This window comes from Cherax quadricarinatus, unplaced genomic scaffold (genome assembly GCF_038502225.1).
Source record: "Cherax quadricarinatus isolate ZL_2023a unplaced genomic scaffold, ASM3850222v1 Contig92, whole genome shotgun sequence".
NCBI lineage: Eukaryota > Metazoa > Arthropoda > Malacostraca > Decapoda > Parastacidae > Cherax > Cherax quadricarinatus.
Window position 1 is genome coordinate 183,790 of NW_027195118.1, and position 23,116 is coordinate 206,905.

General features: G+C 40.5%; 1 protein-coding gene across 2 annotated transcripts in view; it reads right to left on the reverse strand.

Annotated features, from left to right (window-relative positions):
* LOC128684306 (DNA-directed RNA polymerase III subunit RPC1) overlaps positions 1-23,116 on the reverse strand; it is a 161,883-nt gene that overhangs the window by 13,697 nt on the left and 125,070 nt on the right. For both annotated transcript variants that reach the window (XM_070080036.1, XM_070080037.1), the window contains exon 3: positions 9,067-9,235. In XM_070080036.1, the coding sequence (XP_069936137.1) occupies positions 9,067-9,235 (169 nt within the window). The remainder of the gene's footprint in view (positions 1-9,066; positions 9,236-23,116) is intronic.

Sequence of the window (23,116 nt, forward strand, 5' to 3'; positions counted from 1 at the left end):
CACTGAAACGAGTGCAACCATAATAGACCACATATGGACCAATATACTAGCCCCCCTTAAATCAGGGATAATCACAGATAGCACTACAGACCACTACATTACCTTCCTCTTGACAAACATTAGTAAACCTCCACTTGAATACAACAAAGTTTCATTTAGACTCCATGATGAGGCCTCAATAAGGAAGTTCACAGCTGACCTAGAGACTGATGACTGGCCTACAGAATTCTCCAAGGCCAATGGTATTGACGACTGGACAGACATTTTTCTTAACAAATTACTTGGACTATACAACAAACATTGTCCTATAAAAACGAAACAGATCACAAACAAATGGCTTGGTTGCCCATGGCTAACCAGCACCATTCTGAAATCCATTGATAAGAAACACCAATATGAAAAGCAATACAGACAGGGCTTAATACACGAAGATATTCTTAAAAACTATTCATCAGTCCTCACCAAAGTAATAAAGAAAGCCAAACAACTATACTACTCCAGTAGATTCACTGACACAAGAGGAGATATAAAAAAGACCTGGAAAACACTCTCTCAGATTCTAGGGACCCAAAAACTGAAAAAAAAAACAAGAATATTGCCCTAACTAAATCTAATGAAACACCTCTGCATCCCACTGACACAGCTAACAAGATAAACGACTTCTTCTCAACCATAGGTTCTAATCTCGCCAATAAAGTCCCACGCACCAATGCCCATGCCGGGGACTACCTAGATGGGAATTTCCCAAATTCCTTCTATCTTGCTCCAACTGAGCCCATGGAAGTCACCGAGATTATAAAGTCACTTAAAAATAACTCAGGGAATCTGTCTCATGTCCCACCATTATTGTACAAGAGAGCGGCCCATGTCCTCTCGCATGCTATCTCATTACTTTTTAACAAGTCACTAGAAACTAGCACCTTCCCGAAACTACTCAAGACGGCAAGGGTTATACCAATAAATAAAGGTGGTGACCCTACAGATTTAAGCAACTATAGGCCAATATCAAACTTACCATTGCTATCCAAAATCTTTGAGAAACTCGTGCACAGGAGACTATATTCATTTATAATGGCACAAAACATACTCAACCCCTGCCAATTTGGATTCAGGAAAAATAAAAGCACTAACGATGCAATCATAAAAATGCTAGATCTGCTTTAGACAGCATTGGAAAATAAGGAATATCCACAAGGAATTTTTATTGACCTAAGAAAAGCTTTTGACACAGTAGACCACGGCATCCTACTCCACAAACTTGACCATTATGGTATAAGAGGCCATGCGCTTGCATATTTCAAATCTTACCTTACTAATAGGTATCAGTATGTCACCATTAAAGAGACAGCATCAACAACACAGCCACTTGATACTGGAGTTCCGCAGGGAAGTGTCCTCGGTCCCCTGCTCTTCCTCATATACATCAATGATTTTCCAAACGTATCTCAACACCTGAACCCCATTCTCTTTGCTGACGACACGACTTATGTCATCTCTCACCCCAATCTTGCCACCCTCAACACCATTGTTAATGAGGAGCTGATCAAAATATCGACTTGGATGACAGCCAATAAACTTACGCTTAACACTGACAAAACCTACTACATTATGTTTGGTAGCAGAGCAGGAGATGCGCAAATTAACATTAAGATCGACAACACTCTAATTGCCAGGCATAATGAGGGCAAATTCCTAGGCCTATACCTCGACAACAACCTGAACTTCAGCACCCATATCCAACACATAACCAAAAAAGTATCCAAAACGGTTGGGATCCTCTCCAAGATACGATACTACGTGCCGCAAACTGCCCTTCTCACACTATACCATTCACTTATTTATCCATACCTCACCTATGCTATATGTGCTTGGGGTTCAACTGCAGCAACACACCTAATGCCAATAATAACCCAACAAAAAGCCGCAGTAAGAATAATCACTAAATCCCATCCCTGGCAACACCCCCCCCCCCCACTCTTCATAGATCTAAACTTACTCCCTGTTCAGAACATCCACACCTACTACTGTGCAATCTACATTTACAGGACCTTAAATTCCAATATTAACCTTGACCTAAAACGCTTTCTTGATAGTTGCGACAGAACCCACAGGCACAATACCAGACACAAACATCTGTATGACATTCCCCGTGTCCGACTAAACCTTTACAAAAATTCAATGTATGTCAAAGGCCCTAAAATCTGGAACACCCTACCTGAAAATTCTAAAACTGCAGACACATTCATCACCTTCAAAACTACCATCAGAAAACACCTTATCTCGCTGATACACCCTGTCAACTAATTACACGAATACCACCTGGTGGTTCACACTTACACTCACTCACCCATTTGACCATAAACAGAAATATCAATCTCAATCTCAAAATAATGAATCTTAACTAGTCATAAGTTGGCCTGTGATACTCCAATACTGAAACTATGTATAGTGCCAAATCAAAAGCATTCACATTGCTAAACTCACAAACTAGTATTTAGTCACTTAGCCATAATACCAACTTACCTCATAATTTTGTAATACAGTGGACCCCCGGTTAACGATATTTTTTCACTCCAGAAGTATGTTCAGGTGCCAGTACTGATCGAATTTGTTCCCATAAGAAATATTGTGAAGTAGATTAGTCCATTTCAGACCCCCAAACATACACGTACAAATGCACTTACATAAATAGACTTACATAATTGGTCGCATTCGGAGGTAATCGTTATGCGGGGGTCCACTGTATTTTAAACTTAAGATTTAATTTAAGTCTGCCCGAAATGCCTAGCCATGCTAGGTGTTCTAGTGGTACACTCTGTAATTATTATTTTACTACAAGTAAACAATACAATAACCAAATTCTGTAAACTCAGCATTGTAATCCTTATAGAGAATAAACTTTGAATTTGAATGTGTTTGTGACTGTTTGATTACTATTTCCGTACCTAATATCTGTGTCAGAACAACAACTGGTTATGAAATCACAAGATCTACTATAAGTTGTAGTTATCAGAATATAATTTTTTTTTTTTAAAGAAGTCAGCAGTTTTCCACTAAGGAAGGGTGACCAAAAAAAAAAAAAAAAAAAAAAAAAAAAAAAAAAAAAAAAAAAAAAAAAAAAAAAAAAAAACTTACATAATAATTTAACACTTTCACCATCACTCATACATAATCACTGTCTTTACAGAGGGGTCAGATATGACAGTTTAGATGTCCTTCCAAACTTCCAATATCCCAACCCCACTCCTTTAATGTACAGGCGTTGTACTTCCCATTTCCAGGACTCAAGTTCGGCTAACCGGTTTCCCTGAATCCCTTCACAAAATATTACTCACACTCCAACAGCTCGTCAGGTCCCAAAAGCCATTCGTCTCCATTTACTCCTATCTAACATACTTACGCACGCTTGCTGAAAGTCCAAACCCCTCGCTCACAAAACCTCCTTTACCCCCTTCCTCCAACCTTTCTGAGGACGTCCCATACACCATCTTCCTTCTCCTACAGATTTACACGCTCTCCAAGTCATTCTGCTTTGTGCCATTCTCTTTAAATGACCAAAACCACCTCAACAACCCCTCTTCAGCCCTCTGACTAATACTTTTAGTAACTTCACACCTCCTCCTAATTTCCACACTACGAATTCTCTGCATAATATTTACACCACAAATTGCCCTTAGACATGACATCTCCATTGCCTCCAGCCACCTCCTTGTTGCAGCATTTACAACCCATGCTTCATACCCATACAAGAGTGTTGGTACCACTATACTCTCATACATTCCCTAGTAGTAGTAGGTTAGTAGACAGCAACCACCCAGGGAAGTACTACCGTCCTGCCAGATGACTGTGAAACAGAAACCTGTAACTGTTTTGCATGATGGTAGGATTGCTGGTTTCTTTTTCTGTCTCATAAACACGCTAGATAACAGGGATATCTTGCTACTCCTACTTACACTTTGGTCACACTTCACAGACACGCACATGCATATATATATATATATATACATACATCTAGGTTTTTCTCCTTTTTCTAAATAGCTCTTGTTCTTCTTTATTTCTTCTACTGTCCATGGGGAAGTGGAAAAGAATCTTTCCTCTGTAAGCTATGCGTGTCGTATGAGGCGACTAAAATGCCGGGAGCAATGGGCTAGTAACCCCTTCTCCTGTAGACATTTACTAAAAAAGAGAAGAAGAAAAACTTTATAAAACTGGGATGCTTGAATGTGCGTGGATGTAGTGCGGATGACAAGAAACAGATGATTGCTGATGTTATGAATGAAAAGAAGTTGGATGTCCTGGCCCTGAGCGAAACAAAGCTGAAGGGGGTAGGGGAGTTTCGGTGGGGGGAAATAAATGGGATTAAATCTGGAGTATCTGAGAGAGTTAGAGCAAAGGAAGGGGTAGCAGTAATGTTGAATGATCAGTTATGGAAGGAGAAAAGAGAATATGAATGTGTAAATTCAAGAATTATGTGGATTAAAGTAAAGGTTGGATGCGAGAAGTGGGTCATAATAAGCGTGTATGCACCTGGAGAAGAGAGGAATACAGAGGAGAGAGAGAGATTTTGGGAGATGCTAAGTGAATGTATAGGAGCCTTTGAACCAAGTGAGAGAGAAAATGTGGTAGGGGACCTGAATGCTAAAGTAGGAGAAACTTTTAGAGAGGGTGTGGTAGGTAAGTTTGGGGGTGCCAGGTGTAAATGATAATGGGAGCCCTTTGATTGAACTTTGTATAGAAAGGGGTTTAGTTATAGGTAATACATATTTTAAGAAAAAGAGGATAAGTATACAAGATATGATGTAGGGCGAAATGACAGTAGTTTGTTGGATTATGTATTGGTAGATAAAAGACTGTTGAGTAGACTTCAGGATGTACATGTTTATAGAGGGGCCACAGATATATCAGATCACTTTCTAGTTGTAGCTACACTGAGAGTAAAAGGTAGATGGGATACAAGGAGAATAGAAGCATCAGGGAAGAGAGAGGTGAAGGTTTATAAACTAAAAGAGGAGGCAGTTAGGGTAAGATATAAACAGCTATTGGAGGATAGATGGGCTAATGAGAGCATAGGCAATGGGGTCGAAGAGGTATGGGGTAGGTTTAAAAATGTAGTGTTAGAGTGTTCAGCAGAAGTTTGTGGTTACAGGAAAGTGGGTGCAGGAGGGAAGAGGAGCGATTGGTGGAATGATGATGTAAAGAGAGTAGTAAGGGAGAAAAAGTTAGCATATGAGAAGTTTTTACAAAGTAGAAGTGATGCAAGGAGGGAAGAGTATATGGAGAAAAAGAGAGAGGTTAAGAGAGTGGTGAAGCAATGTAAAAAGAGAGCAAATGACAGAGTGGGTGAGATGTTATCAACAAATTTTGTTGAAAATAAGAAAAAGTTTTGGAGTGAGATTAGCAAGTTAATGAAGCCTAGAGAACAAATGGATTTGTCAGTTAAAAATAGGAGGGGAGAGTTATTAAATGGAGAGTTACAGGTATTGGGAAGATGGAGGGAATATTTTGAGGAATTGTTAAATGTTGATGAAGATAGGGAAGATGTGATTTCGTGTATAGGGCAAGGAGGAATAACATCTTGTAGGAGTGAGGAAGAGCCAGTTGTGAGTGTTTGGGAAGTTCATGAGGCAGTAGGTAAAATGAAAGGGGGTAAGGCGGCCGGGATTGATGGGGTAAAGATAGAAATGTTAAAAGCAGGTGGGGATATAGTTTTGGAGTGGTTGGTGCAATTATTTAATAAATGTATGGAAGAGGGTAAGGTACCTAGGGATTGGCAGAGAGCATGCATAGTTCCTTTGTATAAAGGCAAAGGGGACAAAAGAGAGTGCAAAAATTATAGGGGGATAAGTCTGTTGAGTATACCTGGTAAAATGTATGGTAGAGTTATTATTGAAAGAATTAAGAGTAAGATGGAGAATAGGATAGCAGATGAACAAGGAGGCTTTAGGAAAGGTAGGGGGTGTGTGGACCAGGTGTTTACAGTGAAACATATAAGTGAACAGTATTTAGATAAGGCTAAAGAGGTCTTTGTGGCATTTATGGATTTGGAAAAGGCGTATGACAGGGTGGATAGGGGAGCAATGTGGCAGATGTTGCAGGTGTATGGTGCAGGAGGTAGGTTACTGAAAGCAGTGAAGAGTTTTTACGAGGATAGTGAGGCTCAAGTTAGAGTATGTATGAAAGAGGGAAATTATTTCCCAGTAAAAGTAGGCCTTAGACAAGGATGTGTGATGTCACCGTGGTTGTTTAATATATTTATAGATGGGGTTGTAAGAGAAGTAAATGCGAGGGTCTTGGCAAGAGACATGGAGTTAAAAGATAAAGAATCACACATAAAGTGGGAGTTGTCACAGTTGCTCTTTGCTGATGACACTGTGCTCTTGGGAGATTCTGAAGAAAAGTTGCAGAGATTGGTGGATGAATTTGGTAGGGTGTGCAAAATAAGAAAATTAAAAGTGAATACAGGAAGTGGGAGTGGACGTGTCAGCGGATGGGTCTATGAAAGATGAGGTGAATCATAGAATTAATGAGGGGAAAAGGGTGAGCGGTGCACTTAGGAGTCTGTGAAGACAAAGAACTTTGTCCTTGGAGGAAAAGAGGGGAATGTGTGAGAGTATAGTTTTACCAATGCTCTTATATGGGTGTGAAGCATGGGTGATGAATGTTGCAGCGAGGAGAAGGCTGGAGGCAGTGGAGATATCATGTCTGAGGGCAATGTGTGGTGTGAATATAATGCAGAGAATTCGTAGTTTGGAAGTTAGGAGGAGGTGCGGGATTACCAAAACTGTTGTCCATAGGGCTGAGGAAGGGTTGTTGAGGTGGTTCGGACATGTAGAGAGAATGGAGCGAAACAGAATGACTTCAAGAGTGTATCAGTCTGTAGTGGAAGGAAGGCGGGGTAGGGGTCGGCCTAGGAAAGGTTGGAGGGAGGGGGTAAAGGAGGTTTTGTGTGCGAGGGGCTTGGACTTCCAGCAGGCATGCGTGAGCGTGTTTGATAGGAGTGAATGGAGACAAATGGTTTTTAATACTTGACGTGCTGTTGGTGTGTGAGCAAAGTAACATTTATGAAGGGATTCAGGGAAACCGGCAGGCCGGACTTGAGTCCTGGAGATGGGAAGTACAGTGCCTGCACTCTGAAGGAGGGGTGTTAATGTTGCAGTTTAAAAACTGTAGCATAAAGCACCCTTCTGGCAAGACAGTGATGGAGTGAATGATGGTGAAAGTTTTTCTTTTTCGGGCCACCCTGCCTTGGTGGGAATCGGCCAGTGTGATAATAATAAAAAAAAAAAAAATTCCCTTCTTTGCTTCAATGGACAATGTTTTTTTGTCTCCATAGATACCTCAATGCACCACTCACTTCTTTTTCTTCATCAATTCTATGGTTAACCTCATCCTTCATAAACCGATCCACTGCCATTCAACTCCCAAATACGTATCTGAAAACATTCACTTCTTCCATACTCCTTCTCTCCGATGTGATATCCAGTTTTTCTTTATCTAAATCATTTGATACCCTCACCACCTTACTCTTATCTATGTTCACTTTCAGAGTTCTTCCTTTAAACACTTTACTATGTAAATTAAAAAAATAATTAATAATAAAAAAAAAAAACGTATATCTGTAACATTTCTGCAAGGGGCAGGACTCCATGTTACCATCATGAGAGCTTCCTGTGTCAACTTTGCCGCCTTACATCCTGGTAAGTAGTGACCCTAAAAATTTTTGGAGGGTCTCATTACACACAGAAAATTATCCTTTTTTTTTACATCTCTTTTTTGAATATTGAGAGCACTAGCGGAGGAACATTGATCAATGCTGTGACAGTTAAAGGGATAAGAATCTTCTTATCTGATCTGCTTTAAATCACTGGTTTCTTATAAATAATTATCTTTTTATCTGTGAAGGCACTAAATCCATAGAAACCAGAGAGCACCTGGGGAATGGGAGTCATTCATATTTGATGTTAGGAAATGGAGGAATTATCCACTTTTCTCAGGAATACCTTTTGTTACTTCAGTAAATTTATCACATCCATCCTTGATTTTTGCACCTGAGAAACATCCTCCTTATGAATGTATTTCTATGAAAGAATTCTGTATGCTGGTGTCTTATAATGGAGTCCCCAACTAGCAATACTTGCAGTGCTCCCTGGGGACTTGGCTGAGCAACCAGAGGTGCTCCCTGGGGCTCTGGCTGAGCAATCAGGAGTGCTCTCTGGGGCTCTGACTGAGCAATCATGAGTGCTCCCTGGGGACTTGGCTGAGCAACCTTGGGTGCTTCCTGGGGCTCTGGCTGAGCAACCAGGGGTGCTCCCTGGGACTCTGGCTGAGCAACTAGGGGTGCTCCCTGGGGCTCTGGCTGAACAACCTTGGGTGCTCCCTGGGGCTCTGGCTGAGCAACCAGTGGTGCTCCCTGGGGCTCTGGCTGAGTAACCACGGGTGCTCCCTGGGACTCTGGCTGAGCAACCAGGGGTGCTCCCTGGGACTCTGGCTAAGCAACCAAGGGAGCTCTCTGGAGCTCTGACTGGGGCATGTCAGGGTGTGGTTCAGCTAACACATTAAGCCTCTTTCACAGAGTAATGTTACCTGCTACAGGCTCTCTGTACCTGTTTCTATTTTTCAAAAGTGCAAATCAGCTGGAAGCCTCCCTTGAACTTAACTGATGTTCAGTAATTCTCCACTCCTCTCTCTCACTTCTGGGAGAATAAAAAAAAATCTCATATAGATTGACATAGTGGTGACCTGACAAGTCTGCCTCCAGCTTACCAGCTCTGTCACATAGTGCTTCAATAATTTGCTAATTTTCTCTGGTTTGCTTGATAGTTAAATGACAAAATAAGACACTTTCCTAGAATATATCAACAAAAATGAAAAAAATCCTTTACAAGGTGGTGGGCATAGAAAAGACACTTACATAATTTTTCAGGAGCTGTTTTAGTAAGTTAGCACAGGTTAACCTGTTACATTCAAGGAGCTAAAGTTGGGCACATTTGATCACCGCAGTTTTATAAGTAAATATCCATACAGTATAAATCACAAAATAAAATAAAAAAGTATACATTTACTTACAGAAGCAAGCATAAGAACAGATTCCTTCATTTTTGAAAGTCCGTGTCTGGTGATACCGAGGACCTGGCCACGGCAAGTCATGAGGTCAGCCAGTAACATCACATGTCGTCGATCCACACTCAGTCCATGAGTTTCCATTGTTATTGTGATCTCCTTAATAATAGTTGCTCTGAGAAAAATACACCATAAAAAGTTGTAGCATTCTCATACTGTAAACTACTTTTAGCAAATCACAATGTTATATTCCCATACTATAATTTCAATATTTACTTTTGAACCTATTGCTCATTGTCGACAGGAATATGACTGAGTCATGTTTCATAAAAAAAGCATTTTTGAATATATGAATATATCCTTTGGTTTGTATAAAATAGATTCACTTATAATTAATAAAACTACTGTACAGTGGACCCCCACCTTACGATATTAATCCGTTCCTGAGAGCTCATCGTATGCCAAAATTATCGTAAGGTGAATTAATTTTTCCCATAAGAAATAATGGAAATCAAATTAATCCGTGCAAGACACCACAAAGGATGAAATTTTTTTTTTTTTTACCACATGAAATATTAATTTTAATACACACAAACTGACACGTACCTTTATTGAAGATCTGGTGATGATTGATGGGATGGGAGGAGGGGAGAGTGTGGAAGTTGTTAATGTTTAGAAGGGGAATCCCCTTCCATTAGGACTTTAGGTAGCACGTCCTTTTCCGGGGTTACTTCCCTTCTTCTTTTAATGCCACTAGGACCAGCTGACCATGGTGCAGCAACAGCTGACCATGGTGCAGCAACAGCTGACTTTGGTGCAGCAGCAGCTGACCGTGCTGCAGCAACAGATGACGGTGGTGTAGCAGCAGCTGACTGTGGTGCAGCAGCAGCTGACCGTGGTACAACAGCAGCTCACCGTGGTTCAGCAACAGCTGACTGGTGCAGCAACAGCTGACCGTGGTGCAGCAACAGCTGACTTTGGTGCAGCAACAGCTGACTGTGGTGCAACAGTAGCTCACTGTGGTTCAGCAACAGCTGACTGGAGCAGCAACAGCTGACCATGGTGCAGCAGCAGCTGACCGTGGTGCAGCAACAGATGACGGTGGTGTAGCAGCAGTTGACTGTGGTGCAGCAGCAGCTGACCATGGTACAACAGCAGCTGACCGTGGTTCAGCAACAGCTGACTGGTGCAGCAACAGCTGACTGTGGTGCAGCAACAGCTGACTTTGGTGCAGCAGCAGCTGACCATTGTGCAGCAACAGCTGACTTTGGTGCAGCAGCAGCTGACCATGGTGCAGCAACAGCTGACCGTGGTGCAGCAACAGATGACGGAGGTGTAGCAGCAGCTGACTGTGGTGCAGCAGCAGCTGACCATGGTGCAACAGCAGCTCACTGTGGTTCAGCAACAGGTGACTGGTGCAGCAACAGCTGACTTTGGTGCAGCAACAGCCGACCATGGTGCAGCAACAAATGACAGTGGTGTAGCAGCAGCTGACTGTGGTGCAGCAACAGCTGACTGTGGTGCAACAGCAGCTCACCGTGGTTCAGGAACAGCTGACTGGTGCAGCAACAGGTGACCATGGTGCAGCAACAGCTGACCGTGGTGCAGCAACAGCCGACGGTGGTGCAGCAGCAGCAGACCGTGGTATGATAGTACATATTTCTCACCCTTTTTACCACAGGGTTGGCACTAGAAGCTTTCTTTGGGCCCATGGTGGCTTATTTAGCAGTTACAAGCACTATAAACAATGGAATAATACAAAATGTATCGAATGTATGCATGCAACCAGCCACCCTGGCTTGTAAACAATGACGGCAGGGAAGTTGAGGCGCTCAGGCTGGACGGACAGGTTCGGGACGAGTCATGTTGGTCAGAAACAGTTGATGGTGGTGCAGCAGCAGCTGACCATGATGCAGCAACAGCTGACGGTGGTGCAGCAGCAGCTGATAGTGCAGCAGCAGCTGACAGTGGTGCAGCAACAGCTGACAGTGGCACAGCAGCAGCTGACAGTGGTGCAGCAGCAGCTGACAGTGGTGCAGCAGCAGCTGACAGTGGTGCAGCAGCAGCTGAATGTGGTGCAGCAACAGCTGATGGTGGTGCAGCAACAGCTGACCGTGGTGCAGCAGCAGCTGACCGTGGTATGATAGTATGTATTTCCCACCCTTTTTACATATGATCATCTGAGAGATGGTATCTCCTGCTATCTGTTTTTCATTTATCCACACCAATAACAGTCTCTCAACATCTTCAAGTACTTGCGATCTCTGTTTCGAAAACAAACTTGCACCTTTTGCAAGAACAGCTTCCTTGATTGCCGTTTTGTTGGCCACAATAGTAGCGATGGTTGATTGGGGTTTGGTATACAACCTGGCCAGCTCCAAGACACGCACTCCACTTTCGTACTTAGCAATTATCTCTTTCATTTCCATAGTAATTTTCACCTTTTTTACTGCACGGTTGGCACTAGAAGCTTTCCTGGGGCCCTTGGTGACTTATTTTGCAGGTACAATCACTAAAATCGCTGTGATAATATGAAATGTACCGATTGTATGCGTGGATGCAACCGCACTGGATGGCTTGTAAACACTGGCACCCATGGGGCAGCTGAGGCACGCTCAGGCCACACTTGGGATGCCCGGGACGAATCTCATGAGGCGAGTTTTTTAACGTGAGGCAAGGCAAAATTTTTGCGTTAAAATGTATCGTATGATGGATTTAACGTAAGGTGATGCCATCATAAGGTGGGGGTCCACTGTATAACTATGATAAAATTCTTTAGTGTTAAGTACAGTGGACCCTCGGGTAAAGGCTTCATCAGTTAGCGCCAAAATCAGCTAACAGCTCGCTTTGGCGTAAAAATATTGGCTCAGCTAATGCCAAATAACTCGGTTAAGGGCTTTCATCCCGAACATGTCTGCGTGGCCTGAGTGGGCCCGGCCACTCCATACTCCTTGTACAGCCAGTGTGCCATTGTTTACAAAGCCAGTGAGGACAATTCCACGTGTACATGCGATATATTTTGTATTATTCCATTGTTTTTAGTGCTTGTAATTGCTAAAAAACCCACCATGGGCCCCAAGAAAGCTTCTAGTGCCAACCCTGTGGTAAAAAGGGTGTGGTGTACTATCAAATTAAAGAAAGAGATAATCGCAAAGTACAAGAGTGGAGTGCATATCTCAGAGTTGGAAAGATTATATAACAAACCCCATTCAACCATCACTACTATCTTGACCAACAAAAAGGCAATCAAGGAAGCTGTTGTTGTGAAAGGTGCAAGTATGCTTACAAAACATAGATCGCAAATACTCGAAGATGTGGAGAGACTGCTGTTGGTGTGGATAAACGAGAAACAATTATCAGGAGATAGTGTTTCTCAGTCAATAATAAGTGAAAAGGCAAGGAAGGCAGTTGCAGGTGGATCTCATTAAGAAAATGCCTCCAAATAGTGCTGCTATTAATGAATTTAAGGCCAGCAAATGCTGGTTTGAGAGATTTAAGAATCGTCGTGGCATACACAGTGTGATAAGGCAGGGTGAGGCTGCCAGTTCTGACAAAGAAGTGGCTGAAAAATATGTGCAGAACTTTAAGGAGTACATAGACACTGAAAAATTAAAACCCCAACAAGTGTTCAACTGTGACAAAACAGGCCTGTTTTGGAAGAAAATGCTAAACAGGACCTACATTACTCAGGAGGAAGAGGCACTCCCAGGACACAAGCCTATGAAAGACAGGATAACTCTAATGTTTTGTAGTAATGCTAGTGGGGATTGCAAAGTGAAGCCTTTACTTGTGTACAACTCTTCTGAAACTCCCAGTGTGTTCCAGAAAAACAATGTCGTCAAGACTAAATTGTGTGTGATGTGGAGAGCAAACAGTAAGGCATGGGTCACTAGGGACATTTTCCTGGACTGGTTCTATGACGTGTTTTGCCCCACTGTGAAAAAGTACCTCCTGGAAAATAAATTGCCACTCAAGTGCCTTCTGGTAATGGACAATGCTCCTCCTCATCCTCACGACTTGCAAGAGCAAATTGCGGGTGAGTTGAGCTTTATCAAAGTGAAATTTTTGCCTCCTAATACCACTCCTTTCCTCCAGCCCATGGACCAACAGGTCATTTCAAACTTCAAAATACTGTACACCAAAGTAGTGTTTCAAAGGTGCTTTGAAGTGACCTCAGACACCGAATTGGCCCTAGGAGAGTTCTGGAAAGATCACTTCAGTATCCTCAGTTGCATAAACCTTATACGTAAGGCTTGGGGGGGGGAGTGACCTGCAGGACTTGGAACTTTACTTGGAGAAAATTGTGACCACAATGTGTAGAAGAGAGGGATTTTGAAGGGTTTGGGGCTAACCCTCTGCAGACTATGCCAGTTGTGCAATCTATTGTGGCGAGGATGTGGAAGTGTTGGTGGAGGATGACGATGAAGAGCTAAACACTACAGAGCTGCAAAGAGCTTCAGGTGCAACAGCAACAAATCACAACTCAGGAATGTGCTTCAGAGGAGGAGGAAGAGAGATGGAGGAAGTTGCCTTCGTCAAAGATTAAAGAAATGTATACAATGTGGACAAAGTTGAAAGCATTTATGGATGAATATTATCCTGACAGCTGTTGCAAGCCATATTGGCAACATGTACAATGACACTCTTGTGTCCCATTTTAGGGAAATCTTAAAGGGACGCAAGAAACAGCTCTCTGGACAAATATTTTGTGTGACAGGGGTCCAGTGACTCTCAAGTTGTTCTCAGTGGCATTAAAAAACCAAGAAAGGAGGTAACCCCAGAAAAGGGCTACGTAGTTACCTGAAGTCTTTATGGAAGGGGATTCCCCTTCCAAACAATAGAACACCTTCATCCTCTCCCCTCCTCCTGTCTCATCATTTATCAACACGTCCACAATAAAGGTAAGTGTCATTTCAGTATTGTTTATTGTGCATGTATCATTGCTTTCTGTGTAGGGAAATGTATATTTCATGTAAAAAAAATATTTTGTTTAATACTTTTGGGTGTCTGGAATGGATTAATTGGATTTCCATTATTTCTTATGGGGAAAATTAATTCGGTTAAAGGCTAAATCGGTTAACCCTTAAACTGTCCAAACATAGATCTACGTTCTGTCATGTGGCACTCTGAATATTTTGAAAAATAAAAAATTATTTTTTCTTTTAAAATGAAAAGCACATTTTTCTACATGTTATAGAAAAAAAAACATTTAGGGTCAGTACTTACCGAGATATAAGACCGTGAAGTTGGCTCTGGATGCTCATCTGTCGGCAACGTCGACTGTTGCCGATATACCTTTTTTTCTCGTTTTTATTTTAATTTATATATTTTTATGCTCTGAGAATTACAATTTATAATAGTTCTCGTAATTTCACAGCCAATCTTTGTTCTGACACTAATATTAGGTACTGAAATAGTGCTCAAATTGTCATAATCACATTGACAGGTGAACATTTACACCTGCTTGGGTTATTTATTACTGTCTAGAAATATATACAAAGTATTTATAGGTCCCAGCAATGTTTTAGATACCCTGGCATATACCTTGAAGCATGTTGTTATGAAAGGCATCCTTATACTGTTGACAGCCCAGTGACAATTGATGAATGCCCACTGCTCCAGCTAACCCTCACTGTATTTGTTATCACTGTTACACACAAACATGTCTTGTCTCTCTTGTCTATTTATCTGTCTGTATCTATCTGTTTGTCTGCCTGTCTGTCTGTCTATCTGTCTGTCTGCCTGTTTATCTGCCTATCTGTCTCTGTCTATCTGCCTGCTTGTCTGTCTGTCTGTCTGTCTCTTATCTTTCTGTCTGCCTGGAGTATATGTATATCACACTCCTTGAAGAATGGTGTTATGACATCTGTTATCAGCTCGGTGACATTTGATAAATGGGTGCTCGGGGAACCCTGGCTTTATTTGTTTTCACTGATACACACAAACACGTTTCTGTATCTGTCTGTCTGTCTGTCTGTCTGCCTGCCTGTCTGTCTTTCTTTCTCTCTATCTATCTTTGCCTGGAATTTCTGGATTATTCTAGGTAATTTACACTATATATAATAACTGTACTTATGTGTACATGTGAGACAGAGACATAGACAGATATATAGAGATATACATAGACAGAGATATAGACAGAGAGACAGCCAGAGACAGCCAAAGCAAGCCAGCTGGCCAGCCTGCCGAATACATAAGAACATAAGAAAGAAGGAACCCTGTAGCAGGCCTACTGGCTCATGCAAGGCAGGTACATGTCACCCTCCCCCCCCTGGCTTAGACCCATGACCCACCTAGTCAGGTCACATCCAGTGAAGGAAGGAGCATGACATCAGACCTAGTAGCACAAGCTAGTCAGGTCCAATTCACACCCACCCACACTCACTCATGTATTTATCTAACCTATTTTTACTTTCCTCTTAAAATGAGAGTGTTAATGCGACATGGCAAGCGACTCCCTGGTGTTTGCCATGCTATTTGCTCTAGCTGGCACTCAATTAAACTGGTGCTCCCACAAGGTACTAAGTGCTCCCAGATTTTTTTAACAGTGCGCACACTGAGTGCACAGACCCATTCTTTCATGTCTAGGCGACTCAAGCCTATTGCGCCAAACTTGAAGGAATGAAAAATAAAACGTTGATCTATGTTTGGAGCACTACTCGTGCAAACATAGATCTACGTTTGAACAGTTTAAGGGTTGAAAGCTAGCTCTCTGGAACGGATTAAAGGCATCACCCGAGGGTCCACTGTAGTCAGTAAGCCATTAAATTAAGTCAGCCCATAATGCCTAGGCATTAGGCTCTCCTTGCAATTTAACCCATTATTGTAAATACATAATCTCAATGTACTAGTACTTGCAAATATATAAATAAATACATAAAAATAAAATGCAATACAGTAGGGCCCCATTTATACATCAGGTTAGGGTTCCAGGCTACTGCCAGAAAGGGGACATTGCCAGAAAGCAGAACACTATTTTTTTTCACTTATATGAATGCCAGATAATAAGTTTACACTAATAAATATTAAGTTAGCAATAGACTTATGTATTAAAATGCTGACTTTGTGGTCTATTTTCGTATAGTATTTATGGTTCTGTTCTCATTTTCTTGGTCTCGTTTGATAGAATGGAAAACATATTATAGAAATAGAGGTGATTTTGATTGGTTTTACTATAAAAAGAGCCTGGAAATGGAGCTCAACATATGGAAAATGTTTGATTTTTGCCGATGTTCAAAAGTAAACAAATGATGTCATTGTCCAATAAATGTCCAACTAGCCATTCTGATATGCAGTCATGAATGGGTTGGCATTATTTGTACAATTATTACAATATTGCAATAGTCTGCATAACAGTAAATCTTCTATTTTTTGTTTGAATAAAAATTCAAAATAGAAAGCATGAGTAATATCAAAGGGTCCTGAAGATGTGACTGATAAACAAAGAAAATGTTATTTTAGAGCCAGGAATGTCTGCATTGTTCATTCTGGATCTTATTTTGAAATTGTCATATTTTTAAATTTTCGCGAAATTGGCCAAATTGCAAATTTCTGACCACGTTACTGGGTAGTTGAAATCGGTAAATGGGCAGTTTCTTGTACTCAATCGATAGAAAAAATGGAGTTCTAAAGAAATAGCTATGAGTTTGGTCGAGCGGAACAATGGAATTAGCCAAAAATAGGGCTCAAAGTGGGCAAAATCGCCGATTTGTAAATATCGCCGAGGTCGCTAACTTTGCGAGAGCGTAATTCCGTCAGTTTTCCATCAAATTTTGATTTTTGGTGTCATTACAATTAGGAAAAGATTATCATTTCACAAGAATTTTTTTTTTTTTTTTTGAAATTTTGCAACACCAGAAGACACCTCAGGATTGGGGGTTGTGACAGTCAAGGGGTTAAAAACAATAAAAAATAAAATATAGGCTCTCCTCACTTACCAATGAAGTTCCATTCCTAAGACCACGTTTGTAAATGAATTTGCCGTTAACTGAGGAATTACTCCTTACTGACACTCCAAAAGTGTCACCACTGAAAATTAAAACATTCAATTTTATGTCTGCTGGGAAATTCCTTTCAATCTGTTTATTATTACGGTAATACAGTACAGTAGACCCTCCCTTTTTGTCGATTTCTGTTATCGCCGATTTCCGTTTTTGACAAGTTTTTTCATCAAAATATTGGTTCCGTTTTCGTCGATTTCCTCCATTTTTGTCGATGGTATGGAACCTGTCCAGTGCCCAGCGTGCACACAAAGCCACCTCCCACATGCATTCTCAGGCAGTGTCGTGTTGTTTCTCGGTGAGTGAACATATCCTGTGAGGTCATATGAAACATTTCGTAATAATCCATTGTTTTTGACACTTGTTTATTGTGTGTGTGACTACTAAATAAGCCACCATGGCCCCAAAGAAAGCTCCTAGTGCCAGTCCTTTGCTAAAGAAAGTGAGCAACGCAATAGAATTAAAGAAAAAGTTTGTAGAAATAAACAAAAGCGGTGGTGGTAGAGGGTGATAGTGATGGTGGTAGAGGGTGATAGTGATGGTGGTAGAGGGTGGTAGTGATGGTGGTAGAGGGTGGTAGTGATGGTGGTAGAGGGTAGTAGTGATTGTGATGGTGGTAATAATGATGGTAGAGGGTGGTAGTAATGGTGGTAGTAGTTGTGATGGTGGTAGAGGGTGGTAGTGGTTGTGATGGTGGTAGTGGTTGTGATGGTGGTAGTGGTTGTGATGGCAGTAGAGGGTGCTAGTGATGGTGGTGGAGGGTGGTAGTGGTTATGATGGTGGTAGAGGGTGGTAGTGATGGTGGTAGAGGGTGGTAGTGATGGTGGTAGAGGGTGGTAGTGATGGTGGAAGAGGGTGGTAATAATGGAGAGTTGTGCAATGTGGAGTCCTTATAGAGGAGGATTCCCTTTCCAAAGAATAACCTCTCTTCCCTCTCCCCTCCTCCCTGTCTTCCATACACCAAGAGTCTTCAATAAAGGTAAGTGTCATGTTGAATGTTCATTCTTTTCTGCATGTAAATCTATACTTAACAAAAAAAAAATTTTTTTTTGGTTAACCCTCTGATTGTCGCAAGCCCCTTTCTGAAACTGTCATTCTATGTCGAAATTTTTTTTGAAAAAAAAAAAAAAAAATTATTACTTTTTCTTATGAAATGATAGAAAATCTTTTCCCGATGGTAATGACACCAAAAGTACAAAATCTGATTGAAAATTTACGGAATGCTCCCGCAAAGTTAGCAATCTTGGCGATATATATGCATCAGCGATTTTGTCGACTTTGAGCCCTGTTTTCGGCCAATTCCACTGTTCCAGTCGACCAAACTCATAGCTATGTCTTTAGAACTCCATTTTTTCTATCAGTTGAGTACAAGAAACTGCCCATTTACGGTTTTCAACTACCCAATAAAATGGTCAGAAATTGGCAATTTGGCCAATTTCATGCAAATTAAAAAAATATGACATCATCACCACTATGTAAGGCTTATCTTTCAGTGGCCCTTATACACCCAACAACAAACAACACACCACCACTCGTGACATTTTTAGTGCCATATTTTATTCATTCTAGAGTATATATCATGTTTCTATTTTATTAATATTGTTCATTATGTCATATTAGATGAATTGTGCTAGATAAATAAGCCGTAGAGCTGATATTAGTGTCACAGTGAAGGACTATCTTGTCCTGTTTCCCAACACAATTCCTAACATATGCCAGAAACAGACCTCTCTGGAACACTTTTTTAAGCAACAGGGGTCCAATGACTCTCAAGCAGGTTCTAGTGGCATTAAAAAACAAAGAAGGGAAGTAACCCAGGATAAGGACTTGGTACCTGAAGTCTTTATGGAAGGGGATTTCCCTTCCAAACAATTGTAAACCCCTCCATCCTCTCCCCTCCTACTATCTTCCATACATCACCATGTCTTCAATAAAGGTAAGTGTGATGTTATTATTGTTTTATTCTACATGTATCATTGTTTTCTGTGTAGGTAAATGTATATTTTATGCAGGAAACATTTTTTTTTAATACTTTTGGGTGTCTGAAATGGAGCTAGTTCTAAATTCGAAAAGTCTGAAATTCAAAGCAATATTTCCCATAAAAAATAATGGAAATACAATTAATCCGTTCCAGAAACCCAAAAATATTCACAAAAAAATACATTTTATAGAGATTAATTACAGTTTTACATACACACAACAAATGCTATAGTCTTTAATTATGTATAGTAATATAAAATAACATTTTTACTTACCTTTATTGAAGATTGGTGATGGCATCTGGAAGATAGGGAGGAGAGAGGGAGTTGGGGTTATTATTTGGAAGGAGAATCCCCCTCCATGAGGACTTCCGGTATTAAAGCCCTCTCTGGGGTTGCTTCCCTTCTCTGTATTTTAATGCCACTAGGACCAGCTTGAGAGTCATTGGACCCCAGTCTCACAAAATAACTGTCCACAGTCCTCTGTACATCCTGGCAAGCTCAACAAGTCTCACTCCAATCTCATACTTCTGTATTATTTCCTTCTTCACATCTATGGTGTTTCTCACTTTCTTTACCACAGGGGTACTGCTAGCAAGTTTCTTTGGACCCATGGCAGCTTATTTCACAGCCCCACAAGCACTAAACACAATTAAATAATCGTAAAATGTGTAAGTGAGATCGCAGGTTAGTGTTCACTCAAGCATAAACAAAGCTAGACTGCTCACGGCACCTGCACGGGGACGCAGACAGAGCGGGCCAACAGACAGGTCCCGTACCAGGCGGTCCGAAAATAGAGGCGCGTTCGATAATAGGGACACAGTTTGTCATAAACGTTCGATATGTGATACGTTCGATTTTTGAGGTTCCACTGTATATTATATACTGATAACTGGTACACAAGCCCCTTACTCAGTGTTTTTTTGTAAGTGAACATGACAGAAGTGTGCGGTATAGTGCGTGCAAATTATAGGCATGTGCCAAGGTTCGACACAGGAACTCCCAGAGGTCAGGTGCAGGCATTTGCTGCCAATGACATCATAGCATTTCGGTGGCATGACAATGAGATGTCACACTGTTGTCATCAGTTCACCCTAACGAAATAAGACACTGGCAGGCAGAATAGAGAGACCAATGAACCCAATCTAAAACCTGCAAGTGTGATGGACTACACCCTCTATATGCATTCAGTGGACAAATGTGACATGCAGATTGGGTTTGCTGATTTTTTTCGCAAGAGTCATGAGTGGCACATAAAACGCTTTTTCTATATTCTGGACATTTCCGAGCTCAATGCTTATAATATGTATAAGATGAGGACCAGAAACAAACCACCATATGACAAATTTTGTTTGTCTGTCATCAGACAAATAATATTAAAGTACCAAGTAACAACACCTGCAATAAAACACAGCCCACAAAATTATCAACAAATACCCTCTCGTCTGAAGCCTGGTGATCACTTCCTAAGAAACTGCCTGCTACTACTTTGAAGAAAAAGGCTTAGAGGAGGTGTCATGTCTGTGCATATACAAAAAATATGTGCACAACAATGCAGAGACACTTGTTTTGTGTGTGAGGAGTGTAAAACACCATTGTGCATGACACCATATTTCAAAGAGTTCCACAAGCTGCAGCACTTCTAGGAACATGTCCAGTGACTCTATGTGTATATATATGATAGAAAAATAGTAATAAACAATATTTTATATTGTTTGTTTGTGTAAACATGCTTTGTAAACAATATATTGAAAACAATGTTTGTGCAGTTATTGTGTATTATACAACAAGGAAATATATAAAAAATAGGCCTTGTATAGGTTTCACAGGCAATAAAAGTTATTTGAAAAACAAAAAATTAAAAAAGAAATAAGTCCCCACCCCAAAAAAAAGAAAATAAACTTTTACCGGGTGACCGGCATTCAGCGACGTTGCCGTAAGCGGTTCAATTTCTGTCATCTAAAAAACTATCATTTCATGAGAAAATTTTTTTTTTGTTCGAATATTTTTCAACCCTGAGTGGGAGTTAACCCTTTGACTGTTTTCGACATATAAATACGTCTTACGAGCCAATGTTTCTGACGTATATATACTCAATAATTCTAGCGGCTTCAAATCAAGCGGGAGAAAGCTGGTAGGCCCACATGTGAGAGAATGGGTCTGTGTGGTCAGTGTGCACCACATAAAAAAAATCCTGCAACACACATTGCCTAATGAGAAAAAAAAAATGATAGTTTTTTTGGAATAAAACTCCGACTTTGAGGTGTATTTTCGTATAGTATTTATCGTTGTATTTGCATTTTCATGGTCTTAGGTGATAAAATGGAAAACATATTACAGAAATAGAGATGATTTTCATTACTTTGACGATGAAAACGACCTTGAAACTGAGCTCAAAGTAGCGGAAATGTTCGATTTTTACCAATGTTCAGGAGTAAATAAATCACACTACATGTCCAATACACGTCAACTGGGGAGTCTAATATTCTTTCACTAGTGCACTGATATTATTTATACCATAGAGTTCTAAAGAAATAGCTATGAGTTTGGTCAACTGGAACAATGGAATTGGCTGAAAATAGGGCTCAAAGTCGGCGAAATCGCCGATACGCATATGTCGCCGAGACCGCTAACTTCGCGGGAGCATAATTCCATGAGTTTTCGACCAAATTTCGAACTTTTGGTGTCATTACCATCGGGAAAAGATTCTCTATCATTTCATAAGAATTTTTTTTTTTTTTCAAAAATTGAGCGACATAGAATGACAGTTTCAGAAAGGGGCCAGAAACAGTCAAAGGGTTAAGGACTGAGGGTCTTGACCCTGAAAGGGTTAAATACAAAAAGCGAGGGTCCACTGTACAACATAAAATAAGTCGATGACTTACTTCCGAGATATTCCAGGAAACGTGTGCATAGCTGATTACTTGGGAAAATTTTTCAAGAAAGCTGCACTTTTTTCATTCTTTCCATAGGATAACAGTGATCTTCTATAGTTACCCTTCAGGTGCATAGCGTGCAATTTTTTCTGTAATAGTCGCGATCACTTTTTTTTTTTTTGTCCCTCCCCGCCCTCCGCCTTTCAATACCTCTCTATATAATGTCAGTTTTTATTAATTTGGGTATCTTTATCATGCTTCTACATTATTTATGTTACACCTAATATTATTCCGTAATAAATATGATACGTAGATAACCTTTATTGATAGTAATAGTATAATTATATAATATTTTATAGTGCCAAGAAGCACACCCCTCCCCGCTTCATGGGTAATCATGAGTTACTGAGACACTGCTTGCTTCTCCCTCTGCTATAGCTCTGTCCACTTTGTAACAATGCCAGATGGTGAATTAAATACATATACAGTGGACCCCCGCTTAACGATCACCTCCCAATGCGACCAGTTATGTAAGTGTATTTATGTAAGTGCGTTTGTACGTGTATGCTTGGGGGTCTGAAATGGACTAATCTACTTCACAATATTCCTTATGGGAACAAATTCGGTCAGTACTGGCACCTGAACATACTTCTGGAATGAAAAAATATCGTTATCCGGGGGTCCACTGTATTAGAAAGAAAAAATAAAATAAAAATTAAACTCCAACTTCATAGCTTTATTTTAATTTACATAACTTTTATATGTATACTGTATTACGGAAAACAATAAAAAAGTAAAATACACAAACAAAGAGTTAAACTAACAGAAAAGTATCTTAAGAATCTGGCAACATTTTGATATAAGTATCATCTTTGTACCAAGTTTCTACAAAGAATTATAGTCATTTTACAAGAATTATTTGTATGACACGGAGAGTAATATACAGTGGACCCCTGGTTTTCATAACTAATCCGTTCCAGAGAGAGTGACTAAACTCGAATCTGACGAACTCCTAAATATTTTTCCCATAAGAAATAATGGAAATCCAATTAATCCATTTCAGACACCCAAAAGTATTAAAAAAGTGTTTTCTACAAGAAATATACATTTACCTACACAGAAAACAATGATACATGAAGAATAAAATAATAATAACATCACACTTACCTTTACTGAAGACATGGTGATGTATGGAAGACAA